General features: G+C 40.3%; 3 protein-coding genes across 3 annotated transcripts in view; 1 reads left to right on the top strand and 2 right to left on the bottom strand.

The window, feature by feature from the left end:
• Nucleotides 1–599: 599 nt before the first annotated feature.
• On the bottom strand, nt 600–1,104 carry LOC106534580 (ATP-binding cassette sub-family G member 5; the record flags this gene model as incomplete). Its single annotated transcript, XM_074559776.1, is given in 1 exon segment — nt 600–1,104. A coding segment is annotated over 1 exon segment (173 nt), but the record flags the coding sequence as incomplete, so codon positions are not given.
• Nucleotides 1,099–8,644, top strand: abcg8 (ATP-binding cassette, sub-family G (WHITE), member 8). Its single transcript, XM_014031194.1, has 13 exons — nt 1,099–1,217; nt 1,994–2,095; nt 2,179–2,326; nt 2,403–2,641; nt 2,734–2,866; nt 3,694–3,963; nt 4,150–4,303; nt 5,585–5,683; nt 5,753–5,952; nt 6,053–6,129; nt 6,216–6,483; nt 7,213–7,340; nt 7,678–8,644. The coding sequence occupies exons 1-13, from the start codon at nt 1,173–1,175 to the stop codon at nt 7,813–7,815; spliced, it is 2,001 nt and encodes a 666-aa protein (XP_013886648.1). The 5' UTR covers nt 1,099–1,172; the 3' UTR covers nt 7,816–8,644.
• A 1,034-nt stretch (nt 8,645–9,678) lies between these two features.
• lrpprc (leucine-rich pentatricopeptide repeat containing) overlaps nt 9,679–12,383 on the bottom strand; it is a gene marked incomplete in the record, with an annotated part of 81,482 nt that continues 78,777 nt past the window's right edge. The window contains 1 exon segment of the mRNA XM_014030974.1: nt 9,679–9,950. Within this exon segment, the coding sequence (XP_013886428.1) occupies nt 9,879–9,950 (72 nt within the window).

The raw sequence follows: 12,383 nt of genomic DNA, 5'->3' as shown, positions 1-12,383 counted from the left end.
CACACACACACACACACACACACACACACACACACACACACTTATTCTTTTATCCTCGTGAGGACTTTGCATTGACTTCCATTAACTTGCCGGTGGTTTCTATAGCCTAACCCTGACCACTTACCCTAAAAATAACATCACATGTACCAACCTGACCCTAAAAATAACCTCACATGTACCAACCTGACCCTAAAAATAACCTTACATGTACCTGACCCTAAAACTAACCTAAACTCTATTCACACCTTGGTCCTAAACCAACGTCCTGACCCACAAACAGTATCTGTGCCAATAGGGACCGGGTTTTTGTCCCCATTAGGAACAGTGGGTCCCCACCAGCCTGTGTATACCAGGAAAATGGCCAAAAATCGTCCCTACCAGGTAGCAAAAACATGCACACACAGCTTATATGTCAGACACTTTATTGGATTGTTTTTACTATAAATAAGGACCTGAAAGTATTCCTGCTGGACACACATATTTATTTATCTGCAAATATTAGTTCTTTGGCCTTAGCCCAACCTGCACATGTTGTGTAATAACTAGATGTACATCATACAGCATGTTGTTTAACTGAATTCTCTGACTGAAGCTTTTACCTGACAGTGTAGGAGATCTTTTTGACACTGAGACAGCAGGACGACTCGGACCTCTCCCCGCCACCTTTCCTCCTCCACACATCCCTCTTCTCCTCAGCCACAAACCTAAAGGACTCTGCGCCGCGCGTCCTGCTGTCCGGCTCCACCGCTTGCATGGAATAAAATCTGTTCATGCCTCTTCGCCTCAGAGCCGCACACGAGTTTGTCTCCGTGCAGAGCAGCAGGGTCAGTGGTGTCTCTCAGAACCATAAAAACAGAGTCAACGTTGTGTTATCTCAAAGAACTTTGATCTGAAGTTGTGCAAAGGTAAATAAAGGGGGGAAAAAAAACCACTCCAGTTAAGTAGATTCCCAGTCTGTCAGTCTGGCCTCCGTCCTCATTTTGTTGGGACTGCTTTCTGGAAAAGCAATGACTGTCAGGACGGAGAGGGCGAACCGCTGACATGACATGAGCTTGGACGTCTTCAGGAAGGTTTGTGAGCTGTCAGAAGAGATCTTCAGCTGGACTGAAGTTTGCAAGAGAACGGGAAAATAAACTGGCATCATCATCATCATCATCATCATCATCATCATCATGGACAGAGAAACTGGCTTCAGTCACATAAACAGCCTTTCACAGGTCAGCAAGTCATTTTTGTACCTCACCTTGCTGTCGAGCTTCTTTTTAAAATCGTTTTCTTTGCATTTTTTATTACTTGAAAGCTGAGTTTGTGCCGTGATAATGCTCTAGAAGATGATCAAAGTGATTTATATTGTGCTGAAATTTGCAGTGCTTTCATTATTAAATGCTAATTTTTCACTTTCAATTTGTGCATTTAATGTAAACATTTCAGCATAACAGGTTTTATAAAGTAATTTTTGACTCTAAGCCTAAAGAAGCTCTTAAGCGACTATTTGCATGTCCATGCAGATAAAAAAAAAGGGATCAAATATTGGGTAAATTAGTTATAAAAGGTTTTATTTTCCCAGTTGGGCATTTATTAACTCGTACGTGGAAATTCAGATAAGTTCACTGACCTTCTCACATTAAATATGTATAAAACAATGTATTTTAAATACATTGTTTTATATTTCTTTTTGATAATTTTATTGTATTTATTGTTGATCTTAAGTTTTCGTTTAAAATAACTGTTAAAGGTACTTCTAGGGACGGGTGTTGTGAATTAGCCATGGCTATAAGCACCATGACGCAGTCAAATAATAATAAATAAAAATTAAAATAATAAATAACTAATAACTTTTTGTAATTAATTTGAAATTCTAATAAGTAATGAGAACATCTCTTTTTATCTTACAGGCTGTAATGAATAAGTTTAGTTTTTTTTAAAATTAACACAAAATTGTTAATATTTTGCCTAAATGAAACTCACAGTCTTGTCTTCTCGTCTTTAACAGCATCAGGACACAGAGTTGTTCTCGTCTGAGGAGGACAGCAGTCTCTACTTCACCTACAGCGGCGGGTGCAACGAGCTGGAAGTCAACAACCTGCATTATGAGGTGACTTTTTTTTCCTACAGGTTTCACCTCTTTATGATCATTTATTGTCGGTTCCTGCGGTGTAAACGTGTGCGCTCCTTAAGGTGGACACGGCGGCTCAGATCCCCTGGTACGAGAGGCTGTCAGAGTTTAAACTCCCCTGGGAGATAAGCGGAAACAAGCAGAAAGCCATCAACAACCTGAGCCTGCGAGTCCACAGCGGACAGATGCTGGCAATCATTGGCAGCTCAGGTGATTCCTAAACACACAAAATATGCCTTCTATAAAGTTGTCCTGTTCTTATGTCTTTACACTTGTCCTCCTTTAGGCTGCGGTAAGACATCTCTGCTGGATATCATAACTTGTCGGGATGAAGGAGGCGCGATGACGTCCGGTCAGGTTCTGATCAACGGGAAGCCCAACACCCCACAGCTAGTGAAGAAAAACATCGCCCACGTCCGCCAAGACGACCGCCTTCTCCCTCACCTCTCTGTCCGCGAGACCCTCAGCTTTGTGGCCCAGCTGAGACTGCCCACCTACTTCACGCAAGCTCAGAGAGACAAAAGGGTGAGATTATCAAATCCAATGATTTTATAACGAACACATCATAGCAGATAATTGATTGCACGTATCTTTTTGATACCGGTGGTCGGTCTCAGGTGGATGATGTCATTGCTGAGCTGCGACTGCGTCAGTGCGCACACACCAGGGTGGGGAACGACTACGTGCGGGGGGTTTCTGGAGGAGAGAGAAGAAGAGTCAGCATCGCTGTACAGCTTCTCTGGAACCCTGGTGAGAAACAGGAAAGCAACTTAAAGTGCCCGTGACATGCATATTCTTCAAATACAAAAAGACAAAGAAAATATATTTACATTCAAGAAACTTTGCATAATACAAACGATTTAACCCATTTTGTCCCATAACTGGCATATTTTCCTTTGAACTTGGCTCAGTCAAAGTGAAACAAGAAGTGACATCAAAGGGGAACTCTCTGGTCTTTGTTCCTTAAAGTAATATTATTTGAACTCTCTTCTTCATCTCTCTGATAGTGATTTAAAATGACCTAAGAATCATCAGATTCTTCTCTAGTCTGTGTTAGCTGTTGTAGCTGTTTACATTCAGACATTCCCCTTTGTAATCACTTCCTGTTACTTCACATGCAAATATGTCAACAACTGTTCATCTCACTGACATGAGTTTTTTTTTGCAATATTTTATCAATGTCATCTTTCCAAAAAAGCATTCATATGTAGTAGAAAAACTTGACATCCCAGGTCCATTAATAAATAAATCAGAAAACTCTCTGAATAACAGTGTTGGTAATGTGACACGGCCTTCACGCACGTGAAAGGTTAGTATGATGTAAAATGCTGTTTATTTGGTTACATGTTATTTGTCATTACAGACGGTTTATAAAGCAGAGGACCACCTTTCAGTTGAGCTAATAAACTCAAAATAAAACCAGTGCTTTAGTTACAGTAATGGAACAATAGAAACATGCATCAGTTTATTCTCATTATGGACTTGCGTGACTGAATTTTCCTGCCAGTTAAGACTCGCAGCAGCATTTTGCACCATCTCTAAATGGCACATCATAGATTTAAATTTTGGTCCTGCAGGTATTTTAATCCTGGATGAGCCCACCTCAGGTCTGGACAGCTTCACCGCCCACAACCTGGTCATCACCCTGTCCCGCCTCGCTAAAGGGAACCGTTTAGTCCTGCTGTCAGTCCACCAGCCTCGATCGGACATCTTCCAGCTCTTCGACCTGGTCGTGCTGCTTTCTTCAGGCTCAGCCGTTTACTGTGGTGCAGCTCGAGACATGGTGCCTTACTTCACGGCTCTGGGGTACCCCTGCCCACGATACTGTAACCCCTCTGACTTCTATGGTTAGTGTGATGCTTGTTACAGAGACCTTTTTATCACTTCACACTTATTGTTTTTGGGTGTGTTTTTTTTGAGAACATTAGTAATTTTCTATACTTATAAGTGGCTTTAAAATGATGACAATGTTCTTGACAGTGCATTTTTTTTAATCGGTACCATTACAATCCCAGTATTTGCTTCCCGTCCAGTTGATCTGATCAGTATAGACCGACGCAATCCAGAGCGAGAGGCCGAGAGTTTGGAGCAAGCCAGACTTCTTTCTGAGCAGTTCAAAGAGAAGGTCCAAGACACCGACGACCACATGTGGAAACCACCGGAAACCAGCGCAGCACAAACTGACCGGTTAGTGGGGTGTTAGTGGTCTTTTTTTTTTTTTTTTACTTCTCTCGTTTCCACTACATCAAATCAGACTCCAGTTTTTAAACGTGAGGATTTTGGTAGATAAATTCAATTTACTTTCCTAATCAAATTATAGTTTAGAAGTAAAAATTCACTTATTTCATGGTCACAGTTTCAATTATTATTTCTCAGATTCTATGCTTCCCTCTATCGAATTAACTTCTTAAATCCCACTTATGTTTTAAGAAACAACATTTTAGTGCACGTGTCAAACTGAAGGCCCGTGGGCCAAATGTGGCCCGCTACAACATTTTATGTGGCCCACAAGAGCTTTCAAGATGTTTAAATGCATTAAAGCCTGCATTAACCATAATCCACATGTCCCAGAATCCCACCACTAGGTGCACAGGGTTCAAAAGTAGCTAGCAGCTGGCAAAATTTGTGTCGTTTCCGTTCCGCTACATTTTCGCTGGCTACCTTTGCTGCGGCAAGTGGGCGTGTCACAAGGAAAGGCGATTCTAAAGCGACACACCTGATTTGACGGACTTTGTTAAAGCGACACACCTGACTGGACAAGCAAAAAAAGTGGCGATACCGTACGGCACCACCTCATTGGACAAGAACAAAAGGGGTGTTACTGTACGGCACCACTTTTTCTGGAGAACCCTACTTGGGTCACATTTCTCCTGGTTAACCTTAGTGTTGGGGTCAGGATCAGGCTGTAAAAAGGTCAAGCACGGTCGACCTCGTAGCCCACAGCGTTTATGCTTTTGACACACCCACTCTTGTGACACACCCACTTTGATTCCGCAGATAACCCCTTCTCCAGTTGAACTGGTAGATGGGAATTTCCCATTTACAAGTTAAATTGGAAAGCCCCCTCCAGTGGGAATTCCCCGTCAGAAAGTGGGATGGTTAAGAATTCAAGGTGTTTGCTCCTCACAACTAAGACAGACTAGTTCCAACTTACTGTCTTACTTTTACTTTTAATAGTATTTCTGTATTTTTTAAACATGTAGTCAGGTGTTACGTAGTACTTCTCAGTGTTTATAGGAGGACGAGTTAAAAAGCTGTTTCTATGCACAGAATACCACGTAGAGCTCAGTTATTGTTTGTTAGCGGTGCTTAGTCATAGCAATGAGATGAACGTGATGTTTTAGCCTAAGTTAAACACAAAAATGTCGAAGTTAAATACAAGTGGCTCTTAGCAACAATTAGTTTGACGCCTGTTTTAATTGGTGAGTTCTTCCGAGATCAAAACTTTCTTGTCTTTATGTCCTGCAGTCTCCAGCAGCCAGGCGACAGCAGAGAGGAACTCATCACCGTTTCCAAGGAAAAAAACAAGCTGCCTGGTAAACTGAGCCAGTTTACGATTCTCATCAGGTGAGCGCACTCAGGGGGACGTGTCGGAGCGGTCTAAAGGGAAACCCTCTAACCCGTCCTGTCCGTTAGGCGTCACATGTACAATGACTTCAGAGACCTGGTCACCTTGTTGGTCCACGGCTTCGAGGCCCTCCTCATGTCACTGCTGGTCGGTTGTTTGTACTTCGGGGTTGGAGAAGAGCGTCTGAACATCCAGGACACCGTGGCCCTCCTCTACATGATTGGAGCTCTCACCCCGTTTGCTGTGGTGCTGGACGTCATAGCTAAATGTAAGCATGTACAGATCAGACGGTTAAATGTTTGAAATCTTGTTAATAAGCAGTTTGTAACTCATGTTGTGGAGCACAGACTGACTGAGGCTCTCTGCAGGTCACACGGAGAGGGCCATGCTCTACCATGAACTGGAGGATGGCATGTACTCCGTCACCTCTTACTTCTTTGCAAAGGTGAACCGCAGAGACTAGACTGCATCTCCTGCAGGGGTCAGTCTCGCTCCACGAGTGCAGCACCGAATGACGTTCTGTGCTTTCAGGTCTTGGGGGAGCTCCCAGAACACTGTGCATTCACTTTGGTCTACGGTCTGCCCATCTACTGGTTAGCAGGGCTGAACGAGGACCCGGGCCGCTTCCTGCTCAACTTCCTGCTGGTGTGGCTGATGGTGTACTGCAGCCGGAGCATGGCTCTGTTCGTGGCCGCCGCGCTGCCCACCCTGCAGATCTCTGCCTTCACAGGCAACTCTCTGTTCACAGTCTTCTATTTGACCGGAGGGTTTGTCATCAGCCTGGAGAACATGTGGCTCGGTGAGGAGACGCATCGACTCGTTTGAAATGACTGGAACAGGGGTGTCCAAACATTTTGTCACGTGGGCCAAAATCATAAAGTCAGAAGGATTTGATGGCCAAAAATATTTTCCTTTACCTGCTCAAAAATAAACTAAGCATTGAATACTTTAAACAAATAAAGTAGTCATATTTATGGCTGGAAATGGATGCGTAAATTAATCTAGATCCAGAACTTTAAGTGTTTTGCAGGTTTCCCTTACTGAAAGAAATTTTGCAATTTTCTAGGTTTCAATTGAGGGTATAAATAACCCAATTTACTCAATTCTGATCAATCAAATCAGGATTTAGGTCATTCTTTCGTTGAAAATGCTTGCTGTATTCAGATGAATTTAATAAATGAATTGAAAGCAGATTTAAGTGCAGCAAAATCAGCTTTTGAGTAGAAGTCACTAGATAGATGTGGAAAAAGCTGCGAGTCTGGTTATTTAAAGACAAATAATTGGTATTGTTGCCAATATTTTTTATTATAAGATTTTACTTTGTGATAAATTTGCCCTAATAATAAATAGAAAGTCTCCATCTACATCAAACACCTGTGCCAGGGGGACAAATTTGTAAACAAATTAGTATAATTCTTGAACTGAAGTCAGGGGCCACAAATGGCCCCCAGGCCACACTTTGGACATCCCTGGACTAGAAGTACACGTGTAAAGACAAATACCTTGTGATGTGTTTTTTACTCTCCAGTGGCCTCGTGGCTCTCCTACGCCTCGTTCATGCGTTGGGGCTTTGAGGGGATGCTGCAGGTCCAGTTCAGGGGCAACAAATACCCTGTCACAATAGGGAACATCACATTCAATGTTGACGGCATACATGTGAGTAAAAATACTGTAATCTCCTTTTTTTATACTGCAGCTTAATTTTGTTTCACACATCAAATACCAATTACCGAGGTTTCCCTTTGCTTTTCTTTTCCCCCATTTGTTTGTTGCAGAATATGAGCTATGCATTTTTGAAGACAGGCTGAGAAACAAATTTTTTTTTACTAAGTTATCTGATATCTGTGATTTCAAGTGTCATGACTGCAAATACCAGAACAAGACTTTATTTTCTAATCTCAATTAAATGTCAAACTTTCCCATCCCAAGTTAAGGCCCGGTTTTACGTGCTGGAGCCCGTCGATTTCAGATAAACTGATGTTTCGTCTTTCAGGTGGTGGAAGCCATGAAGATGAACCAGTACCCTCTGTTCTCCTGCTACCTGGTCCTGCTGGCCATCTGTCTGGGCTTCATCTTGCTCTATTATCTGTGCCTCAAATTTATCAAACAGAAGTCCAGTCAGGACTGGTGAAGAACACCAAACGATTAGAGATCACACTTTTTCCTCCTGTGTTTTTACTCGTCAGAAAGTGTATTTGTAAAAGTTCTTGTTCGACTGGTTCGACTCAGTTATGAATTATTTTTCTGTTTGTTTTATTTTGAAATAAATCAGGGGGAAAAAAGTAAAATGACTTTTTAAACAATTTAAACATCAGAAACTTGATGTTTTATTAAACGAGCATCTTGAATCTCAGAAAGGAATTTGGGAAATGAATGATATATATATATTTTAAAAGCTCTGACTTTATGAATTGAAATAAAAAGCCTGGTCTCTGTGCTCCTGTCTGCTGCTGGGTGGCAGCAAAGCACTGCTGTCAGGTTCTGATGATTCTTTTCTGTCATGGTTAATGATTAGAGCTCTACTTTGGCAGATATCCATCTGCAGCTTTTGCTTGTTCCATTTTCAGTCTTTTTTTTTTCAAGCAGCTTTATCTTTTCTTTTATATGGAAGATTATTAAGCTTACTGTAACCATGTGTGTCAGAGTGTAGAGCACTAAAAAGAAAAGCCTGGTACAGATTTAGTAAGTCACACTTGATAAAGAAAAAACTTGAACTTCTTGTGTCCTCAGGTTGAAGATGGTGTAAAGCTGGTTTTTGCACTGGTGCAAAGGCCGGTTAAATGTTTTATCTGTTTAAGTCCAAATTAGTAAAGTATTAAATCAAATGACGTGACCCAAGCTTGTATTTTTGACTATTTTTGGTGATGTTAGTATTGTCATTATCCTTCCTATTTTAAAAATAATTATATGCAGGGCTCCTTAAACTTCTTTGGTACAATATAAAATAAATAAATAATCAAGATGTTGCTAATTTTTTTTTATTTGAATCCTTAATGAACTCGGTGACCTGAGCCAACCATCTGACATCATCCATCAATCTTCTTGGAAAACCAGTTGTGCCGTCCAAAGCTTACTTTTAAGGCCAACAACTTGCATTAACACAAATATCAGAAGCCAAATTTAAAGAGTCAACAGCTTAAAACCAAGATAATAAAAGGACCTCAAGGGTTTGACAGCTTAGAGTAGTCTTCCACGAATTAGTGATAAATTTGCATTCAAACAACAAACTTTGGTATCTATTTGATTTGAAAATACTTGTTTTCTTTTGTTTTGGATTATTTTCAGAATGAATGACTTCAAGAAAGTTTGGATGGGAATAATTTGTGAGTCACTATGAAAGTGAATGAGTTAGAAATTTAATGTTTTATTTGTTTTTAAACTATCTGCATTTAAGCAAATTAAGCAAACATTTATACGTCAAAATTAAGATTATTTTTAAATAACCAATCCAACATGCTTTACTGTAAGACTGTATTTGTAACTGCTTACATATGTTAAATATAAATACTATTAAATTAACGGAAAAGGTTACAAAGGTTCATAAAAAGTATCAAAACCTAAACATTTTTACTGATTGTAAAATGGGTATTAAAAATTTAAAACGCATGGAATTAAAACCTAATGTCAGAAGAAATGTTCAAAGTTTAATGGATAAAAATTTATTCACTTCTATGTAATTCTCTAAAAAAAAGCACAAGCCAATTTGAAAAAAAAATTTTTTTAAACATGAAAAAAATAGACAAGACACAGCATTAAACCATATAAATGAAGTTAAAGTTTCTAGTGTTTTTTTTTTAAACAATTTTAGTTTTATGCTTCAGCTTCTGTCTGTAAAAATAACTATGGCAGCAGGTGAATTAATGTACTGTTTTATGTAGTAAATTAGTAGTTTTAACAAGATAAAATTTTCATTGGCATTAAAGTCCCATCCAACACATTTACATCCAAATGTAAAACTAAAAAAAAGGCAAAATACAAAAAACACTTTACTCAATACAATTTGATGTACTTTATTAGCATAATACTCCTGTACATTCTCATCATCTTTGTCCATGTCATCGTTGTTACAAGGTAAAGTCTAAACATCCAACAGTTACAACAATATTCAACATTTCAGCTCAACTAACTTGTAAAAAAGAGAAAAAAACAAAAACAGGAGGGATTTGTTTTCAGGAATGGGGATGTGGTGAATTTTCACTCTGCTTCTGTTTCCTGGCTCCCTCTGACTTGCTCTTTCAGTTTTTTTGCGTAATACTGAAAGGACTCCTGAAAGGGGAAAAATGTGAGACAATTTAGCAACAAACTCACTCCAAACAAACTGCATGTGCGCAACTCTGTAAGGTGCGTGTGTGTTTCCATCTTGCAACTTTCAGAAAGGTCAGCAGTGTGAGAGCCCTCTTGGGTCCGTCTAAAGAGTCTCCAACCAGGTTGTCTCGTTACATCTTTAAATCCTCGTTAATACACAAATAAGGGATTTGTAGCACATTCCCCAAACACACACTTCTGCTCGTTGCCTCTGTTCCTGGCTAATTAATCAGTGTTTTGATGCAGATGAAGTATTTTTTTTAAAGGGAGGGATACCAATAAAGCAGTAATTAATGGTGTAAAAGAAGCGAGAATGATCCTGGCACAGTTTAAAAGCATCAGTTCAGCCTAATAAGAGCAACTTCTTTTCTCACTAGATTATTTCTCCCTGTTTTTACATGCTCAGGTTTTCCCATTGAGCTCAAAACAATTAGAAACCTACATTTTCCTCAACCTAAAGCTGCCGTGGAAGAGAATTCATTTCAAAGAAAAGGAAACATTCATGCGGAGAGGAGACAAAGAACAGAGGAGCTAGACGTCAAAAACTTCTGAACAGCATGAAAGTTCACCTTTCCCTCTCCTTGTAACTCTTCCTCTCTCCTCCAGTTATAAACCCAGCCATCACTTAGCTACCCTGACACTTTGTGAATAATGTAGCAGCGTCTCCACCTTCATCACTCTCTCGTTCTATATTCATCCTGCAGGTGAGTGATGGGAAGGTAAAGAGTCAGGCTGCGGTCTACACCTGCCTCCAGGGGATGGCACCAGAGTGGAGCTGCGGGTGGGTGGGTGAGGGGGGGGGGAGACAGAGACAGGGAGAGAGACAGAGACAGAGACAGAGACACAGAGAGAGAGAGAGAGAGAGAGAGAGAGAGAGAGTGTGTGTGTGTGTGTGTGTGTCGTGTCCACTGCCAAAGTAGGGCTGCATCAACACAAAATGTTCAATGTGCTGAAATGTTCAAAAACACGAGTCAGAAAAAGGAGAGAGGCTACTGCAGTGACACCATCTCGCTCGCAAAACACACGGCATGAACTCTGCTTTCTGAGGGGAAACACTCCTGACACACACGCACACACACATATACACACACAGTAACCACCAGCTGCAGGACTGCTTCTTCACATTACCACACAATGGCCCACATTAGGACACTGACTGGACAAGTGCCAGCCCAGGTTAGCTGCTTCAGACTGCGTCTCTCTGAGAATACTTTCAGCAACAGATTGTATTAGTGGCTCAGTGGTAATATTTGTTAAAAGCTTTTAGAAAATAAACACTCATCTTTTTAATTTAAGTTTGACTTTAAAGGGGACACACAATTTTTTACTTGTAAATGTTAGTTGTTGTGTACTTGGAGCGCAGGAGTGCAGAAAATTAGAATTTAGTCTCTCCTAGTGTGACATAGATTCCTCTATATATTGTGTTTGGGTCATATTTTTCATCCCGTTCTGTTTTATCCATCTTCTAAGATGTTTCCTGAACTATTACATGGCAAATTTTAATTAATTTGTAAATAGAAGAAAAAGAATCTGCACCGCTATAAAGTCAATAACCCCTCTGTCAAACTGGAATGGACCAATCTGGAAGATGTAGGAGGGCAGGGTGTGAAGCACCTTGGATTTAAAGAGACAGCCTCAAAATGAGTTGGTAGGCCTGTCACGATAACAAATTTTGCTGGGCGATTAATTGTCTCAAAAATTATTGCGATAAGCGATAATATTGCCTGGTGACCATTTTACAACTAATAATCATTAAAGCGTAATTTGTAAGTGTAATAAATCAATAAACTTTAATTTTTAAAGAATGTTTAACAAAGTGGACTCTCAGTCTCTAACAAAAAATGCACTTGAATAAAAAAACAGAACAACAAAATGTAAATTAAACACCACACACAACTAAGACAGTAAATAAACAATATTAAAGAGCAACATCTCTTTAGAGATGAAGCAAACTACACAGCCTGGTGAGGACCCACTGTTTCTTATGGGGACATAAGCCCAGTTCATATCCCATGTAAAGTTAGGCTAGGTTTAGGGTCAAATGGTAATAGAAAATACTGGTAAATGAATGAAAGTCAATGCAAAGTCCCCATGAGGATAGAACAAACGTGTCTATGTGTGTGTGTGTGAGGAGGGGACAGTCAGAGCGCTGCGGGGAGGAAATCAGACAGTTCAGAGTTTTCCTCATGAGTTGTTGGGACAGCTACAGGTTTTTTTGGGTGTTTTGTTAAAACACAGACGTGTGTTTAAGTTTCCTGTTATTTTTGGGAGATACAGGTAAAGTCTTGACGAGTTTGTTGTTGGTCTGGGGGAGTTTCAGCCCCCACCTCTTCTCCTCTCTCGCTCTGTGTCTCCCCGCAGCGAAATTCAGGCTCAAAAATTGCTCCGACACTG

Source organism: Austrofundulus limnaeus, unplaced genomic scaffold (genome assembly GCF_001266775.1).
Source record: "Austrofundulus limnaeus strain Quisiro unplaced genomic scaffold, Austrofundulus_limnaeus-1.0 Scaffold0, whole genome shotgun sequence".
NCBI lineage: Eukaryota > Metazoa > Chordata > Actinopteri > Cyprinodontiformes > Rivulidae > Austrofundulus > Austrofundulus limnaeus.
The sequence above is the reverse complement of the archived record's forward strand: the minus strand, read 5'-3'. Positions and strand labels throughout refer to the sequence as shown.